At 40.8% G+C, this 20,861-nt stretch overlaps 1 gene segment (V, D, J or C); it reads left to right on the top strand.

The window, feature by feature from the left end:
• Window positions 1-17,558: 17,558 nt before the first annotated feature.
• LOC127506555 (Ig kappa chain V-III region MOPC 63-like) overlaps window positions 17,559-20,861 on the top strand; it is a 76,390-nt gene continuing 73,087 nt past the window's right edge. Inside the window, 2 exon segments of the V gene segment in view lie at window positions 17,559-17,622; window positions 18,910-19,233. Of these exon segments, the coding sequence occupies window positions 17,574-17,622; window positions 18,910-19,233 (373 nt within the window).

The raw sequence follows: 20,861 nt of genomic DNA, 5'->3' as shown, positions 1-20,861 counted from the left end.
CAAAGCAGTTACATCATTTTGTCCTGAAATACAAACGGTTATATCGTCAGCATAAGCAGACATATACACTTTAAAAGTTTCCTTTACACCTGCAACTGAAAAACCACTCAAACTTCTCCTTAACTTACACAACAAATGTTCAATTACAAGGCTATATAGTTGTCCAGAGAGAGGACAACCCTGTCTAATACCTCTTGTGACTGTTACTGGGGCACTTATTCCTCCACCAACCTTAATCAACACTGATACATCAGAATATAACAATTTTACATATGAAATAAATTGATCACTGATTCCAAAACTCTTTAAAACCTTAAAAAGATAGTCATGGTCCACCCTATCGAATGCTTTTTCTTGATCTATTGACAAGACACCCAAATTAGAATCATTTATACAACCATAATCAATCACATCTCTTAAAAAAAAAAAAAAAAAAACAATTGTCCATTATTGATCGCTTTGGTATACAATATGTTTGATCTTTATGAATCAACATATTTAAACAATTTTTGAGCCTATTTGCTATAGATTTTGATAATATTTTGTAATCCAAACATAATAAAGACACTGGCCTCCAATTTTTTACAAATCCTAAACAGCGAAATTACAGCCCTTCTACAACTAGCAGGAAGTACTTTATTTTTAAAACATTCAAGTACAACTTCATAAAAATCTTCCCCTAATATTTCCCAGAAATGTTTATAAAACTCAGCTGTTAATCCATCTATACCTGGAGAACGACCCATAGACAACTGCTGTACTGCTTCTGTTAATTCTCCATATGTAATTACATTGTCCAAAGCTTTTCTTTTCCCTTGCTCCAACTGTGGTAGATCTTTAAGTAAGTCATTTGCACTATCAGGATCACATTTGTCAGCACTATACAACATAGAAAAAAAAAAATCCACTGCCAACTTCCTCATTTCACCCGGATTTGTTGTTATATTTCCATTTGGACAGCAAAGATGATGCATCTGTTTATACTGAACAGTCTTTTTTTCCAGGTTAAAGAAATATGAAGTTGGGGCATCCATGTCCTTAATGGAACAAATTCTTGATCTTACCAGTGCCCCTTTCACTTGTTCTTGTAACAAAGTTCCAAGTTCTTTTCTTTTCTTGTTTAAAATTGTCCCATTGTTCTGTACTCCTCTGTTATTTATCAAGTCCTCTTCCAAACACCCAATTTCATTTTGCAAACTTTGTATAGTTTTTTTCACATTCGTAAAAGTATAAGCAGAAACATTTTGACAAAACTCTTTAATTTGTACCTTACCCACATCCCACCATTGACTAAGGTTTTCAAAATCACCTTTTCTTTCTTTCCATTTTTCCCAAAACAGCTTAAAACTATCACAATAAACCACTTCTTTTAGCAATTTTTCATTAAAATGCCAATAATACTTAGGTCTTGAAGTTTGCTTTATATTAAAATCAAAAGTGATCAGATGATGATCACAAAAACCATTTGGCAATATTGATGCATTCATTACTCTATTTTCCACCATCTTACTTAAATAAAATCTATCCAGTCTAGCCCCACTAACCATATTTTCTGCTACTTTAATCCATGTATATCGTCTTATTCCTATATTCCTCCTTCTCCACACATCTATTAAATCATATTTTCCCATTATATTGGACAGAGATTCACCAGAGTGACCATGTGGCTCTTCACCATTCCGATCAATTAAAAAATGAATTGTACAGTTCCAATCCCCTCCTAACACTAACCAAGTATTATCATCAACTTTTTGAAGCGCTTTATGTAATTTACCAAAAACTCTTACTCTTTCCAACCCATTATTTGGAGCATACACATTCACTAGAACAAAAACATGTTCCCCATACTGTATTTTTATTAATAGTACCCTTCCTTTTTCAATCTCTTCAGTATATAAAATCTTAACATTCAAGCCTTTTTTAAATAATATGGCTACTCCTGCACTATTATTTGTCCCATGACCTAATACCAAATTTCCTTCCCACCATCGATTCCACTCAATTTCATTTTCATCATTGCTGTGAGTCTCTTGTAAAGAAACATTAACCCGATTTATATTTAAAAACTCAGATACTACTGCCAATTTACCCCTATCTCTTCCTCCATTTATATTTAAAGAACCCACTTTTAAGCTCTCCATAAAGAGGTTAAAATATAAAGTGGACAGAGACAGAAGGAAAAAAAAGATAACATGTTATAAGAGTCACCCAGTGTATTTTAACCATTACTTTTTTAAAATAGACGGCCCTTTATTTTTCCTCAGCTTCGTAACAAGTTTCTTCAATCTAAACCTCTTCCGTTTGCTCAATGCATCATAACTCACTGTGCGCTGTAGTACTTTCACTGAAATAACAAGCTTTTCCACATCTGGAAAAAAATCTTTCACCTCAACCACTTTACAAAAAGTTGTGTCCAAGAAATCATTAATCTCATCCAAAGAATACATATCCTCCATATTTTGAGACCCGATCTCAGAAATATCTGAGAGCATATCATCATCCCTTATTTCTTCTTCTCTAACCATCACAGGACAACTCGACACCTTATTCACCTCCACACTGAGCACTTCATTCATCTGAACCTCACTATCCTTACATGTTTTTGATCCAAGACTTTCCTCCGTTTCTACAGTTTTTTCAAAAATCTTTTTTTCCTGTCCTACACTACCACATGATGCGCTATCAATTCCCCCACTTTCTTTTATTTAATTTAGAGTTGTTTGCTCTCCATTAGATTCGTTTCTGGCCTCTGAATCAACAGTAAAATTCACATTGGGAGCCATTTGTTCTCCATTAGAGTCGTCTCTAGCTTCTGAATCAACAATAAGATTCACATTAGGAGTCGTTTGCTCTCCATTAGACTCATTGGCCTCCGAATTAGCGGTAGGATTCGGTGCACTATTAGCGCTACTGCCAGCCTTATGTGGACATGTCGACCTTTTATGTCCAACATTTCCACATTCAAAGCACTTTAGACTGCCTGTGCTAGCATAGATCATATAAGTCTTCCCTTCATACCGCACTCTGAAAGACACGTCCAATTCAGTTTGTTTCAAAAACATTGCCACCTGTCTCCTAAATGACATTACGTGTTTTAAGGACGTATTTTTGCATCCGAGCGGAATAGTTTTTAGCGGACTAGCAAACTTTCCATTCCATAAAAGTGCACGCTCAATTTCATCATCAGGGATGAACGGGGGCACGTTTGAAATTATCACCTTTTGGATTGGATTAACTAGTGGCGAAATAGCAAAAAGTCCACTTACCGAAATCCCGCTGCTTACTAGACTGTTAACCAAATTCTCCTCCTTTAAGAAAACCACCACAGCTTTGTTCATCCTTGATGCTGAAGAGATGTTCTCATATCCAACTTGTTCTCCAATTGACAATAAAACTTCCTCCACCGCCACACTTGATTCAACCTCACACCTAACTCCGTGACGGAGTGATAGTGGCGCTGGTGCCTTTCCACCCTCTGGCTGAGACGCCATCTCAACGCCATCAACACTCCTTCCCGACGACGCTCCAAACAATCAATTACCACACTATACTTCCTAGATTATCACTTAGTAATCCCCAAAAGTTAGAAGAAAGAAAAAATAGTAACAATAGAAAAAGACATTCATTCACCCTCTCCACGTGAACACTCTCACAAACAGCCAAACACTCCCAGCATGCACCGAGAGAGAGAGAGAGAGAGAGAGAAAGACGAGAACAGGGAGAATGACAATACAAACGTAGCTCTTAAAAGTGCCTTTTGTAGTCAGCTGCTAATTATTAGTAGATAAATTGTATTTGAGAACCTGTTAATAAAGAGAAAAATAAATCAGTATAGAATTGATAACTAAACTACACATTACAATATACTAACACACACACACACACACACACACACTCATTACATCTGAAGAAAGAGTATGGATTATGTTTACATGTTTATGTCTATAGGTTCTTTGCAGACACTTTTATCCAAATTATGATTATGAATATGGCAGTAGACTGTGGCACAACTCGTTAGCAACTAGGCTACTTAGTTGCAACAAAGAATATCATATTTGAAATCGGATATGCCTATCATACCTATTTTAATTTTGTCACCAATAGTGCCTAACTTTTATCTAATGTGTAGCACCATGCGCACATTTCGTTTGGTGCAAATCAGTGTTTCCCACAGGATTTTGTGAGACTGTGGTGGGTGGACATCGGTCCCTCTAGGGGGGTCGGGGGGCATGCCCCCCCCCGTAGGAAATTTTGTACATTTTAAATTTAAATGCATAAATCTGGTGCATTCTGAGAGCAAAATGTAAGTGATTAGATCAATGAAGAAATTTGTTCTCTTGTAAACAATTTTGTGCTCTAATAGTAATTTATTTATTGGTGATGGTAGGGCACATTAGTCACATACACAACATATAGTAGGCTAAATGATAGATCTTAAGTGGTCAAACATGTAGAGTATACATTTAAACCATTAAAAATATGTAGCAAAAGAGGTTACCTTTGTTGAATTAATTTATTTCTAGAATAATTAGTGGGGGCCTGTATCTGTACCTCTGTATTTGTGGAACTAATGGTCACTCTTTGATTTGTTAAACACAATCCAGAATGCACTAAACACTAAACACTTCATTATAGAGACAAATAAGAAATGAATAAAAATATATAATCATAAGCTGACCCAAAAATAAATAAATAAATAAATAATCTAGGTGACTATACAATTCAGAAGCTATGAAGCTATGGAATGGCTTCAGATGACTTTGAATATAGTACACGAAAACTTAATTGGTGCTAGTCTATTTCTTTTGCTCTATGACTCCCATTTTGCCATATAAAAGAGCCCAATTATCATTTAAATATCGCGACAGGCCTACTTTGAGACTGTGGTGGGACAAATTAGAATGTGGCGGGCCGCCACAGTCTAGTTAATGTATGGAGAACACTATAATGCCCATCTCAATACCATGACATCGCTAACAGTGTGCTTAAATATTACCAAACACAACAACTGGCAACAACTTTATGGCATGAGCTGATTGTTTCTGATAAGCAAATATCTAATAGGTCTAATTCTAGATTGAGTGCAGTACTTATGTATGGAAAATTGGAAATCAAAAAACGCAATGGTGCTTGGGATCGTCGAATTGCAATGATGTTTTACTGCTGAAGTAGTTGATTGGCCAACGTGACGTAGGGTACAGATGCAAGAACAATTATTATTATTATTATTATCATCATTTTATACAACAGTTATGTCCGGTCGAACTATTTATACACACAAATATACATTAACAAATATACTGGGCAAATTGCTTTTTTTTTAAAGAACGCAAATCAATTTTGACCCCCTGCATGCGTCAAAATCCGACGTTGAGGGTCTGATCCATTAAAAAAAGTCTATCCTCTGTAGCCTAAAACCTGTTGTATTTTTTTATCGCAAGATAATGCTTACATCTAGCCAAGTTATTTGTCATTATGACCATGAAACCCGAAACTTTCCAGCGCACCCATATCTCTCGTTGGTTGACCCCCCTGCGTCAGAATTGTACTCGATCGACTAGCGTCGACTATCCAACTATCCAAAAAGCTGGTCAGATTACAGAAACCGCTCAATGTAGGTCCTCAATGCCCTTACTGGGCAGAGTAATTCCAACTCTCGCTCGTCCGACGAGGGAGGCAGCGCTGAGAGGGAGATGACCTGTGCTCTGAACGGGATCGAGAGCACTTTAGGGACGTAGCCATGCCTGGGCTTTAAAATGACCTTCGAGTCGTTGGGCCCAAACTCAAGGCATGCAGGGCTCACGGAGAGGACCTGCAGGTCACCAACATGCTTGACTAATGCTAGTGCAAGTAACAGAGCGGTTTTGAGCGTAAAGGGCCGAAGGTCAGCTGACTGCAGCGACTCAAAGGGGGGCCCTTTGAGTGCTCTGAGGACCGTAGAAAGGTCCCAAGTGGGAACAGTAAGAGGACGTGGGGGGTTCAACCGCCTAGAACCTCTCAGGAAACGCGCGATGAGGCTGTTTCGACCCACTGATTGGCCAGCGATAGGAGCGTGGAATGCTGCAATGGCTGCTACGTACACCTTGAGCGTGGAAGGGGTGAGGCCCTTGTCCAGACACTCCTGGAGGAATGACAGTATCGGAGATACGTCACACTCAACAGAGTCTTCGTTTTGTGCCGAGCACCAGTCAACGAAGCCTGACCACTTCTGGGCATAGAGGCGTCTCGTAGACGGGGCTCTCGGTATTTAGCATGTCCCCGGGGAGGTTTAAAGGCTCCCATCGAGGGACCATAGGTGCAGAGCCCAGAGTTCTGGCTTTGGATGCCAGATTGTCCTGTTTGCCTGAGAGAGGAGGTCCCGTCTCAGGGGGATCAGCCATGGGGCTTTCGTGGAAAGCCTGAATAGCTCCGAGGACCAAACTTGGCTCCTCCAGAGTGGGGCCACCAGGACCTGGGGGATCAGAGTGATCGGGGGAAAAGCGTAAAGAAGGAGGCTAGGCCAGTTGTGGGCCAGCGCATCTGTGTCCTTCGAAAAATAGGTTGGGCAATGAGAGTTGTCTTCTGAGGCGAAGAGGTCGACCTCTGCCTTCCCGAAGATCTCCCAGATTCTGAGAACCATCTGGGGGTGGAGCATCCACTCGTCCGAGGGGACATTGCTCCGAGATAGCATATCTGCTCCCAGATTCGTTCTGCCCGGTATGTGCGTCGCTTTGAGCAACCGCAGCCTGGGTAATGCCCATTCCAAGAGGCGCTTTGCCAGTGCGCAGAGGCGGCTGGACGAAAGGCCGCCCTGGTGATTTATGTAGGACACCACTGTCATGCTGTCCAATTGGACTAAGACGTGGCACCCCTTCAGGATCGCCTGGAAGGAGTGAAGGGCTTGACTCACTGCCAGCATCTCGAGGCAGTTGATGTGGAGATGGCTCTCCTCGTGAGACAACGAGCCGAAGGCTGGTCTGCCCTCGCACAGAGCGCCCCAACCCCATTTGGACGCATCTGTCGAGAGCACCGTCCTTCTGGAAACCGCCTCTAGGGGTACTCCACGACTGAACCAAACAGGGTTCGTCCAAGCTTTCAGGGCTGCTACACAGGCTCGACTGACCTTGACGTGAAGGCGGCCATGCCGCCAAGCATGAGGTGGGACCCGGAGCTTCAGCCAGTATTGCAGAGGCCACATCCGCAGAAGGCCGAGCTGCAAAACTTGGGAGGCTGAAGCCATCAGCCCTAGCATCCTCTGGAAAAACTTCAGAGGGAAACAGGCTTTGTTCCTGACGGAAGCTGCTGAATTGCCAGGGCGCGCTCTGGTGAGACTACAGCCGTCATTCGGACTGAGTCGAAAACTGCACCCAGGAACGTAATACGTTGGTTGGGGAGCAGTGAGCTCTTGGCAAAGTTGACCCTGAGTCCTAGGCACTCAAAGTGGCTGAGGAGCACGGATCTGTGATGGTCTAGCTCGGTTCGTGACTGGGCCAAAATGAGCCAGTCGTCGAGGTAATTCAGAACCCGGATTCCCATCTGTCTCAGAGGGGAAAGCGCCGCATTCATGCACTTCGTAAAAGTGCGAGGAGCTAGAGACAGCCCGAAGGGAAGGACTGTATACTGGTAAGCCACGCCCTCGAATGCAAACCTCAAGAATCATCTGTGATGGGGGGCTATCTGGATGTGAAAGTAAGCATCTTTCAGATCCAGCGAGAAGAACCAGTCCTCGAGGGCAAATCTGCGTGAGGATCTGTTTCAACATTAACATCTTGAACTTCCGTCTCATGAGGGAGAGGTTCAGGAGTCTGAGATCTAAGATGGGTCTGAGACCACCATCTTTCTTGGGGACAAGGAAATAACGGCTGTAGAACCCCGATTTGCTCTCTGAGGGGGGAACTATTTATATGGCTCCCTTCCCTAACAGAGTCACCACTTCGGTGCAGAGGACATGAGCGTTGTCCGGATTTACCAAAGTGGGAAGCACCCCGCTGAAGCGCGGGGGTCTTCGGGCGAACTGCAGTGAGTAGCCTTGATTTATTATCCCCAACACCCTTTGACACTTTGACACCCCAGGGATGGCCTGCCAGGCCTCGGCCCACGTTACAAGGGGTTGAATGACGTCGGATGACAGACCGCTGTGTAGGGGCCTGTGCACTGATAAGTGTGTAAGAGGAAGTTTGCTCTTTTTTTGAAAGTATAAATTTTTTATAGTGTTCGCCATAACAACGGCGTTTTGCGTGGGCGCAACAGCAGTGGACCCAGGTCGCAGAACAAAAACTTTGTCCCCAACACCCGGAACTGAAGGGGGTGGCAGAGGAACTAAACATGTGAGCTTTCAGGGTGGTCCAGCCGCGGTGGGACTTTGCCCCTTCCTCTTCTTTCCTGTGTGATCAGGAAGACTTCGGAGGCGTTGGGTCCAGCACAATCCTTGGCCAGGAAGGTAGAGCGCTTGGCGGGACGGGCTTGCTGGCGCTGCTCCTTAGGGGGCGCTGCCTGGGAGGTAGAAGGAGCAGGCGTTTGGCAATCTCAGCTGGTCCGCTGTGGTGCCTCTTCAATGGCGGGAGAGCTCGTTCCAGCAGGCGAAGGCGTTCCAGCGAAGAGAAGCGTCGTCGTCGCTGAAAGAGAAAGAGATCTGAAATCCTATGGTGAAATTCTTGCTTATATAGCCAGTCGCCCCGCCCATTTTGGCGGACTTTTGCGCGCTGCATCACCATAGGCTTGCGCAGCTACGCCGTGCCGTCATTGGTTCAAAAAGTTTTCCAGGTTGAACCAATAGCCGTGCAGTTACACTGCGCTATTGAAAAAGGATTCAGCATCAAGGAAAAGGAGACTTTTCCCCATACGCAGTATGAGTGAAGTATCAAAAGGGAACCAAAGATAAGGGATTTATATTGAAGTGTATCGGACAGCCATCTACGTTGAAAAGCGACATAAAAGGGGTACCTTCTGCCTCGGATGTCGACGCCAGGGGGCAAAATGCAAATGTTTTATTGAAGTTGTTCAATATCAAATCATCTAATACCATTAAATGAATGAAGTTTCTTTATAATATGTGTTATTTTATTAAATTATACGGCTTGTTTTGTCCATCACGATGGATATACAAACAAGGCGTATACTAATCTGTGTATACTAATCTTAGTCCAACAATCACTCGACCTGGGTAACATCAGAGTATTATAATTTAGCAGAGGAATTTCTTTTAAGTTATAAAGCATAGCTTTAATTTACCAATTATGTTTCCAAAAAGAATATTAAAGAATATTACAAAACATGCAGTACAAGAATAAGAAAGCAAACAAATGTTTTGTTAATAAAAAGGCTTAAATACAAACACTTTTCTCTCTTTGCTGTGGAAGTACAGTATAAGAGGAAATGTCAGGCATCTTAGGGGGGCACTGCATTATTGATTTGGAGAAGGAGGCCATCTAGTAAAAAAGGTTGAGAAACACTACACTAGTGTCATCACGTCGACACAACGTCAAAGTGACCGACAGATAGGGAACTCAGTTATGTAACAGACACGCCATCTAGTGATGAAGCATGGAAGTGCAATTAATGTGACTGACTTTCCTGCAGTTAGATTACATTGTAGTGGCAAGTTTTGGAGGTCCAAGCACAACTAACATTTATATAATATAAAGATTATGTTACATGCTTAGTACATCAAAATAAATAAATAATGTTTCTGAAAGGTTTGATACACCATTGTGTTGTTTGAGATCCTCTATCAGCAGCTGCAGTATCCCTCAGCTGTATCAGTGCATCACTGTGACGTCTGACTGACCGAGGTTTTTGTACCACTCTTTATCACTGTGTGAACACATATTCACTGTTTGGATAGTGCCAACTCTGACAGTAATAATCTCCTGTATCTTCAGTCTGGACTCCACTGATGGTCAGAGTGAAATCACTGTCAGATCCACTGCCACTGAATCTAGATGGAGTTCCAGTATAACGGCTTGATGCTGCATATATGAGGAGTTTAGGAGCTTCTCCAGGTTTCTGTAAGTACCAGGCTAAATGATTACCACCATACACTGCACTGCTGGTTTTACAGTTTATTCTGACTTCTTGTCCTGGTTGAGCTGCTGTTATTGATGGACTCTGAGTTACAGTGTACTGTCCTCTACACTCTGAAAGAAAGAACAACAAGAAGAAGAAAATAATAATAATAATAATAATACGATTATAAATTCTAAAAAAAAATATCTAAAATTATAAACATTTAATATTTCAAGAGAATAATTGTGGAGCTGCATTACACAAACCTTGAGCAAACAATGTGAGAGTCCAAATGAAGAAGGTGATTTTGTTCATTGTTGTTCTTTTGTCTTGTGTGATGATGAAGATTGTGTTCTGTTCTGCTCTCAGTCATGAAGTGTTAAACTCACAGCACTATAAACACTCTCAGAGCACTGAAGCATGTGTGACAATGCAAAGTGACTCTCTCTATTTAAATCATGTACTTTTGTGCTTTGGAGGAATGTAGCAGTTTTCACAACTCATGAAATATATTTCTTTAAACAGTGTTATATCAGCACATGATAAAAGAATGAATGAGAAATATAGGATATTGTCACAGTTAGCATGTATAAACGATCCAAAAAGAGCAGAATGCACAATGAAGATACCTTTAATGAAACAAACATTACTTCAATAGAAGACCAGGAACAGAGGAGAACTCAGGGTTTAAATACACAGATTCTTGATTCAAAGCTGCGCTTAAAACTTAGTTATCAAGCACGAACACAAGCATGTAATCCGCTATTGTTATTGTTGTTGCTGTTGTTACGTGACGTAGCGATGTCTGACTAGGGTTGAGATGTGGGGTGATGACACCATCGTTTCACTAAATATACGGATTGGCTGTACACACAAAAACACAAGGGTGTCTTTTTCAGATTTATCCACTCTAAAAAAAAAAATAGCGGTTTACAGTATACAACTAAACGTGTCTCCGAGTGGATGGGCTCTGATAACAAATTGTGATTGGATGGTAATTTTGTTCTATGATGAATTGATTGGGCTGTCTGTGTGTGACAGAACACTACTACTGCTACTCATTCTGTGATCACCCAGTTGTAGGGTCATTCTACAGAACCGTCCACTTTTGGTATGGCAAGATGTCTTAAAATGTATTTTTTTTCTAACATTTAAACTTAGACCACATTATTAGATTACCCTTTGACTTTATGAATACACATAAATGACAGCTTAATGATTTTTTTTTTTTGTACATTTATTTAAAGACCGCCATGTTTTTGTCACTGGTGTTATCTTACTGCTCTGGCAATTTTAAAGGTTTTTATAAAATATTATTTCTCAATTTTTTTTCAGCACATGCAGTCAGAGTTACAGAAAAATAATGATAATGCAAAAAAATAATGTAACCCAGACAGTCCATAGAAAAAAATCTTTTTGGCATATTTACCCTTCTAGTAAAACTTTTATATGTGAAAAAAAGAGACAGCGATCCATCAGAGTTTAAAAGGAGAAAAGTGATGATACCACTAAGTGGATAAGAAGATAAGAAGATTCAAATTCAGTCTGGGGGACTCGCCACCTTTCTTTTCCATCAAGTCAAGTCAAGTCAAGTCACCTTTATTTATATAGCGCTTTTTACAATGTAGATTGTGTCAAAGCAGCTTTACATTGATAACTGGTACATTATTTGGCTGCACAGCAGCTCTTAAAGAATAGTGTCAATGCAGGCAGATCAAAGCACTGTTGAATATCAAATGTCAAGTCAAATGTCAAGTGTCCCCAACTAAGCAAGCCAGAGGCGACAGCGGCAAGGAACCCAAACTCCATCAGGTGACATCAGGTGGCAGACGAGTGGCAAATTGGTGTTAAAATGGAGAAAAAAACCTTGGGAGAAACCAGGCTTAGTCGGGGGGCCAGTTCTCCTCTGGCCAACAGTGCTTTGTTACAATTCAGGTTGCTATCATAAGTCCAATAGGATCGCAACATTAAAAGTATTTATTCCAGTTCCATCCAATTGAGGATCGTATTGAGGATCACGCCGGTATGGACGGTTGTTGAGGAACTGTGTCGTGGCTGTCGTGTCGATGAGGCCCTCACAGTGGATGATCTAGTTGACTCAATCTCTGCTGATACGTCAGGGCTGCGTTGTGGTCGTGTCAAGGTGCAGGTCCTTGGTCTCACCTGGATACGGCCCGGATCCGGTTGACTACGGTGAACCTCGGGATAAACAGAAAGACTAATATTAGCGTAGATGCCATTCTTCTTCTGATGTAATGAGTTATAGGAAGTTATGTTATAGGAATTTTTCCCGGCTCCAGCTGACCTAATTTATGCAGCCTAATAATCCTTTAACAGATTTGAAAATATAAATTGGTAATGTGTTATGTGTATGCCAGGTTAAAGAGATGCGTTTTTAGTCTAGATTTAAACTGACATAGTGTGTCTGCTTCCCGAACAATGCTAGGAAGATTGTTCCAGAGTTTAGGTGCCAAATAGGAGAAGGATCTACCGCCTGCAGTTGATTTTGATATTCTAGGTATTATCAGCTGGCCTGAATTCTGAGATCGCAATAGACGTGAAGGACTATAATGAATCAGGAGCTCGCTCAGGTACTGGGGAGCTAAACCATTTAGTGCTTTGTAAGTAATTAGCAAGATTTTAAAATCTATACGATGTTTAACAGGAAGCCAATGCAGTGTTGACAGAACTGGGCTAATATGGTCATACTTCCTGGTTCTAGTAAGAACTCTAGCTGCTGCATTTTGTACGAGCTGTAGTTTATTTATCAGGCGAGCAGAACAACCACCCAGTAGAGCGTTACAGTAATCTAGCCTTGAGGTCATGAACGCATGAACTAACTGTTCTGCATTTGTCATTGAGAGCATATGTCGTAGTTTAGATATATTTTTAAGATGGAAGAATGCGGTTTTACAGATGCTAGTAACATGGCCTTCAAATGAAAGATTGGTATCAAAGAGCACACCCAGGTTCCTAACTGACAACAAAGACTTAACAGAGCAGCCATCAAGTGTTAGACAGTATTCTAGGTTATTACGTGAAGAAGTTTTTGGTCCTAAAATTAGAATCTCTGTTTTTTCTGAATTTAGTAGTAGGAAATTACTGGTCATCCAATTTTTTATATCAGCTATGCATTCCGTTAATTTTGTGAATTGGTAAGTTTCGTCAGGGTGCGAAGAAATATAGAGCTGAGTATCATCAGCGTAACAGTGAAAACTAATGACATGCTTCCTAATGATATCTCCCAAGGGTAGCATGTACAGAGTGAACAGCAACGGTCCTAGTACTGAGCCTTGTGGTACTCCATATTGAACTTGTGATCGATATGACATGTCTTCGTTTACTACTACAAACTGATAACGGTCAGATAAGTATGATTTGAACCATGACAATGCAATTCCACTAATGCCAACATAATTTTCGAGTCTATTTAAAAGAATATTGTGATCAATAGTGTCAAATGCAGCACTAAGATCCAGTAACACTAATAGAGAGATACAACCACAATCTGATGATAAGAGCAAATCATTAGTAACTCTAATGAGAGCAGTCTCAGTACTATGGTACGGTCTAAATCCTGACTGGAAATCCTCACAGATACCATTTCTTTCTAAAAGGAACATAATTGTGATGATACTGCCTTTTCTAGTATTTTTGACAGAAAAGTGAGATTTGAGATCGGCCTATAATTGACTAATTCTCTAGGATCAAGTTGTGTTTTTTTAATAAGAGGTTTAATAATAGCCAGCTTAAAAGTTTTTGGTACGTATCCTAGTGATAAAGATGAATTGACGATATTAAGAAGAGGATCTATGACCTCTGGAAGCATTTCTTTCAATAGCTTAGTCGGTATAGGGTCTAACATACATGTTGTTGATTTTGATGATTTAACAAGTTTAGACAATTCTTCCTCTCCTAAAGCAGTGAATGAATTGATTTTTTCCTCAGGGACACTACAATGCATCTGACATCAGCGTGGCTTGATGAATCCACACCATGCATGTAAATCACAGCAGAAAAACTTCGACACATACAACAAAAACTGGCCTGTACACACAGGATAACATTTTTAGAAAACTCATTTTTAACTCTGTTTCAACAGTATTCACTCTTCACACCAACATTTAACGTTCATTTACAACGTATGCCATACTTCACCTACAATGAACATATCACTTCATTTTAACACACATAGGAATACGACACACTGTTATAATTCATCACATATATGAAAATAAATCCACAACTCACCGATTCCTCTGAATTAACAGTTTTGTTAATCTTTTCTTCAGATTACACCACAAACTACATCGATGACTCCACTAACTTCAGCTCAACGCTCCGGATCAACAAGGCCATAACAGCTCATGCTCTTCACTTTTCATAATCAACATAGATGAAATTAAAAAATAATATTTTTTATATATATATATATATATATATATATATATATATATATATACACACATACATAGGTGCTGGTCATATAATTAGAATATCATCCAAAAGTTGATTTATTTCATTCCATTCAAAAAGCGAAACTTGTATGTTATATTCATTCATTACACACAGACTGATATATTTCAAATGTTTATTTCTTTTAATTTTGATGATTATAACTGACAACTAAGGAAAATCCCAAATTCAGCATCTCAGAAAATTAGAATATTGTGAAAAGGTTCATAATTGAAGACACCTGGTGCCACACTCTAATCAGCTAATTAACTCAAAACACCTGCAAAGGCCTTTAAATGATCTCTCAGTCTAGTTCTGTAGGCTACACAATCATGGGGAAGACTGCTGACTTGACAGTTGTCCAAAAGACGACCATTGACACCTTGCACAAGGAGGGCAAGACACAAAAGGTCATTGCAAAAGAGGCTGGCTGTTCACAGAGCTCTGTGTCCAAGCACATTAATAGAGAGGCGAAGGGAAGGAAAAGATGTGGTAGAAAAAAGTGTACAAGCAATAGGGATAACCGCACCCTGGAGAGGATTGTGAAACAAAACCCATTCAAAAATGTGGGGGAGATTCACAAAGAGTGGACTGCAGCTGGAGTCAGTGCTTCAAGAACCACTACGCACAGACGTATGCAAGACATGGGTTTCAGCTGTCGCATTCCTTGTGTCAAGCCACTCTTGAACAACAGACAGCGTCAGAAGTGTCTCGCCTGGGCTAAAGACAAAAAGGACTGGACTGCTGCTGAGTGGTCCAAAGTTATGTTCTCTGATGAAAGTAAATTTTGCATTTCCTTTGGAAATCAGGGTCCCAGAGTCTGGAGGAAGAGAGGAGAGGCACACAATCCATGTTGCTTGAGGTCCAGTGTAAAGTTTCCACAGTCAGTGATGGTTTGGGGTGCCATGTCATCTGCTGGTGTTGGTCCACTGTGTTTTCTGAGGTCCAAGGTCAACGCAGCCGTATACCAGGAAGTTTTAGAGCACTTCATGCTTCCTGCTGCTGACCAACTTTATGGAGATGCAGATTTCATTTTCCAACAGGACTTGGCACCTGCACACAGTGCCAAAGCTACCAGTACCTGGTTTAAGGACCATGGTATCCCTGTTCTTAATTGGCCAGCAAACTTGCCTGATCTTAACCCCATAGAAAATCTATGGGGTATTGTGAAGAGGAAGATGCGATATGCCAGACCCAACAATGCAGAAGAGCTGAAGGCCACTATCAGAGCAACCTGGGCTCTTATAACACCTGAGCAGTGCCACAGACTGATTGACTCCATGCCACGCCGCATTGCTGCAGTAATTCAGGCAAAAGGAGCCCCAACTAAGTATTAACCCTCTACCACACGCATTATGATAAATCTATAGAAGAAAAATATTTGACTCTTTTTCTTTTCTTATAATGGCTTAACTTGAAGTGCTGTAAAAAAAAATTTTGGAAAAAAAATATTATTTTAAGGTACGTTATTATATGTTGCCATATGGCAACAATGTACAATATTGGAAATAACTTAGAATAAGTGTAAGTGTATATAGTTAATATTTTTCCTCAGAAATGTTGTTTGTATTGAATCAACTGGTGCTGTTATAAGCTTTAGCAGTAATTATAAACAACACCTTATACATATTTTTCAACATCTTGTGCTTTTATTTATTCCATTCTCTTTTGCTGGATAATGCTTTATATTCTTTGAATTTCATTACGTTTTTCATGAATATTACTTAAATTGCAAATTTAGACAGTTAAAAATAAATATAATACTGTTCATCATGTATCATAAAACATTGACATAACACCAAAAACATTGCAGTTCATGAAAATTCAACATTATGCAATCTTATGAGAGGAAGATTATGAACATGAACCCCCCATAATCCTTGAAACCTCACCTTTTTTTCTGTACAAAACTTCAAAAAGCATTTTTTTAAGAGGTGAGGCACAGGTACACATCACATTTGGTGCACTTCACCCTAACAATACACTTACAGCCACTTGCACCTGCCTTTTTGAGACACCATGGTAGACCAGTGGTAGGTCTGGGCCAGTAGTACTGGCTGTGGTGGTGAGCAGGCAGGTCTCCGATGTTGATTTAATCCATAATACAAATGCCATGGCAGTCCTTAACATACAACTAATCAACATTATATCACTAGCATTAATATTGTTATTGTTACAACTTAACAGACTGCAGCTGACCTTTGCTAGCTAGCTAACCTATTACAATAATGTCATTCCATTATTGCACAGTGTTGCCATATGGCAACACAGACATTTTATCGATTTACCAAAAAACATTTTCATAAAAACTTTTTTGAGTGGTGAATATGTCATCATAACTTACCTGAGATGATGTTACCAATTTTTTTGTGAATGTGACATGGGCGGGTCCTTGTTTGTTACTGACGTTTTAGTTTGCTTTCAGCAACTACCGACAAGAGACGGCAGTCTGACAGAAATCACGCCACAGAAAAAAATTGCATGTCATGTGACTTAACCAAAGCACATCATTGGCTAAACTAAGGTCTTCTCTTACCAACAAAAAAAAAACGAGAATGTTCTCTTCAAGAAACAGTGGCAAGGAAATGAACGCAAAGAGTATGTTGCCATATGGCAACACCACGCGGTAGAGGGTTAAATAATATTCTAATTTTCTGAGACACTGAATTTGGGATTTTCCTTAGTTGTCAGTTATAATCATCAAAATTAAAAGAAATAAACATTTGAAATATATCAGTCTGTGTGTAATGAATGAATATAATATACAAGTTTCACTTTTTGAATGGAATTAGTGAAATAAATCAACTTTTTGATGATATTCTAATTATATGACCAGCACCTGTATTAGTAGACTGTTAGGTTTGGATTCGGGTAAGTAGAATAAGTTGACATGTAGTTGTAAAGTTACAGTCAGTAGAATGTCTAAAGTAGACCACTGAAATACCAAATCTTATATGTAGAGAGTTTATTAGTTTGTTAGCAGCACACGCTGTTGTAAATCCTGCCCACTTCTTTGCATTGTCACACATGCTTCAGTGCTCTGAGAGTGTTTATAGTGCTGTGAGTTTAACACTTCATGACTGAGAGCAGAACAGAACACAATCTTCATCGTCACACAAGACAAAAGAACAACAATGAACACAATCACCTTCTTCATCTGGACTCTGACTCTCTGCATTCAGGGTAAATATCTTGTATAAATATCTTGCAAAATAAACAACCACATCTCATTTTGTTACGTGTTGGTGTAGTAGAGACGAGGCGAATACGGAAATCCACAATAATAAGGGTATTTAATCAACGAAGGAGCAAGAAACACAACCATACACATGCTCAGGGGTACAGCCTGCTGGAGCGGGCCCTGGGGCTGCTGGAGCGGGCCCTGGGGCTGCTGGAGCGGGCCCTGGGGCTGCTGGAGCGGGCCCTGGGGCTGCTGGAGCGGGCCCTGGGGCTGCTGGAGCGGGCTCGTTGGCAGCGGGAGAGGGCTCATGGGAACATGGATCGAGCTCGTGGAAGTATGGAGCGTGGAAGAGGGGACTTGGAGTAATTTCAGTCCAAAAGTCTATCAACCATTCTTCTTCCACAATTATTGGTGTTTTGGGCTGCTTGGCGTTAGAAAACTCAGGAGATTGGGGCTGTTTAGGCCCAGCAGAGGATCTTTCTTCGGCCTTCTGGGGTTTTGGGTCCGGCAGGACACCAGGGGAATGCTCACTGGAGGGGCAGGCGGAGGGAAGCGGCGATTGGCGAGCTGGCCAGGCCGCCGGTGTTTCTGAGGAAACTGGACGAGGATCACACGACTTATCAAGAACCTCCTGATTTTGTCATTGAGAACAATTTAGGAACAAAATCAGATTAATTGCTTCAACTAGGGAAAAATAGCAGGCAGGTTCTTTAAAACGGATCGTGTCCTCGTCCAGCCCCGCCAGAAAACAGGCGTTCAAACAGGCATCTGGCCAATTCGCCAAATAAGCAAGCTCGACAAACTCCTCCACATACCTCTCCAGCGAGCGACCACCCTGCCTGCACCCACACCGATCCGACGCTGTAGCTGGCTTTGGAGGCACGGGAGACACAGGGATCTCGGAGATGAAGAATAAGCCCATCTTGAAATGTAGATTTCCAGCGGTTTGGTCAGTTCTTCTGTTACGTGTTGGTGTAGTAGAGACGAGGCGAATACGGAAATCCACAATAATAAGGGTATTTAATCAACGAAGGAGCAAGAAACACAACCATACACATTTAGGATAACGTTAGAACTGACAAAGGAGTGCAGGGAGTGAGTCCAACTTAAAGGGAGTGCTGACAAAGACAACAGGTGCAGGGAATCCAGGGAAATGGCGGGAAGGCTGATGAGGGAAGTGAAAACAGGAGTGGAACAAGGAGGATACTGGGAAACGGAGTCCGGGAAGGCATGGATGTGACACATTTACAGTCCAATAACCATTAATGACTAAAATATGTTAATTTCAGAGAGCTGGGGACAAGTGACAGTGACTCAGAATCCAACAATAAAATCCATCAAACAAGGAGAAACTGTTACAATCAGCTGTAAAACCAGTCAGCCGATTTCTGGCTGTAATGACTGTGTGTCCTGGTATCAGCAGAAACCTGGAGAAGCTCCTAAACTCCTCATTTATTACATAAGAAGCCTTCAGTCAGGAACTCCATCTAGATTCAGTGGCAGTGGATCTAACTATGGCAGTGATTTCACTCTGACCATCAGTGGAGTCCAGACTGAAGATACAGGAGATTATTACTGTCTGAGTGAACACAGCATCAACAGTAACTGGGTGTTCACACAGTGATAAAGAGTGGTACAAAAACCTCGCTCAGTCAGACGTCACAGTGATGCACTGATACAGCTGAGAGATACTGCAGCTGCTGATGGAGGATCACAAACAACACAATGACAATGTTTAACAAAGTTTCTAAACACTTTAAAGGTAAATGTAATATATAAGATTTAAATACATTCTCTTAACCCAGTTTATTGTTCATTGACTACTCTTAGTATGCCATTCATAGGTTTATTTCCCCTAAATGTGTAAACATTGAAACTCCCAGGCACCATCAAGACATTGATTGTGTCCGTTCAGATCCGTCAATCTCTTTCCAGCCGAGACCATGACTGACACGTTACATGTGAAAATACCTTCAGTTACAGAGTGAAGGCCAAAATTCACTGCATTTAGACCCACAAAGATCAATCAGGTCTTGAACGTGTCAAGGCGAACAGGGCATTGGATCCTCCTACAGCGCTGGCCATCCAATTCCGAAGGGGAAATTAAACACAAAGTAAAACACAAACAAACACACACTTTACACAATATTTGTACATATATCTGTAAAATACTTTAATCAGCTCGACATGTGCCTCCAAAAAACAAACAAAAACACAACAACAACCGAACCTGTTCTATGCAGTCAATGGGGCGCTGCGTCCGACAGCAGGAGCAACCTGGTTTACAAACTAAATGAACCACAAGAAAATTCAAAATAACTAAATACAAAAAAGAACACAAATTAACAAATCGATCACAATACAGTTAGAACAAGAAAAAACAAATCAATCCCAAAAGACTGAGAAAAACAAAAAAAACAAAAAACTCACTGGTGGATAACTGCCCGCTGTACACCCCCTCAAGACTTTGATTTGAGTTGATACATACGAACGTTCAAAATTAGGAGTAAAGCACCAGGTGTATCTCACACAGCTCCAAAGATTGGTCCCAGAAACAATATAACGGCCACGAGAACACAGTTCGATGTCCAAGCAGTCATCTATGGTGAAGCAAACATGAACGGCAGACATCCAAGCAGCAGTTTAAAGGGAAACCAAAGACCGCTGCAACATCTCTTGCATTGGCTCAGACATTAACTGTGTAAATACAACACACTCCAAGAGTAAGGATCACTAGCTAGGTCACTAATAAGCAACCAAACCCATAGTAGAAATGTCTGTCAAATGGCGACTCCCATAACACAGGGAACTCCATGGTAGATAGAATGCATTTCCATGGAAACAGCCATCACTAAAAGCATCCCACAAATGCTCCTCAATCCACACTACAATGAAATAATGTAACCCTGCATGGCACAAACAAACAGCCCACATCATGGCTGAATACTCCTACCTCTCGGACATTCACACGGAAATCCTGTAACTCCGTCACTGACGCTAGGCAGACGCACTTCTGCATAATGTCAATACTGACGCTTTTATATTCCACCAAACAAGAGCACAATTAAAACCCGCCCCCTCCACATCTATCTGAAAAGGTAGAAACACTTCTACAACCACACAAAATCATGATGGAAATCTATAGATCCGCAGTTGATTTAGCTTCAAAAGACATTGATTCATTAACTGGGAATTACCATTGTGTTGGTTTTGTGTGGTTGTAGCAGTAGTTTCTACCTTT

This window comes from Ctenopharyngodon idella, chromosome 24, assembly GCF_019924925.1.
Source record: "Ctenopharyngodon idella isolate HZGC_01 chromosome 24, HZGC01, whole genome shotgun sequence".
NCBI classification, from domain to species: Eukaryota; Metazoa; Chordata; class Actinopteri; order Cypriniformes; family Xenocyprididae; genus Ctenopharyngodon; species Ctenopharyngodon idella.
The sequence above is the reverse complement of the archived record's forward strand: the minus strand, read 5'-3'. Positions and strand labels throughout refer to the sequence as shown.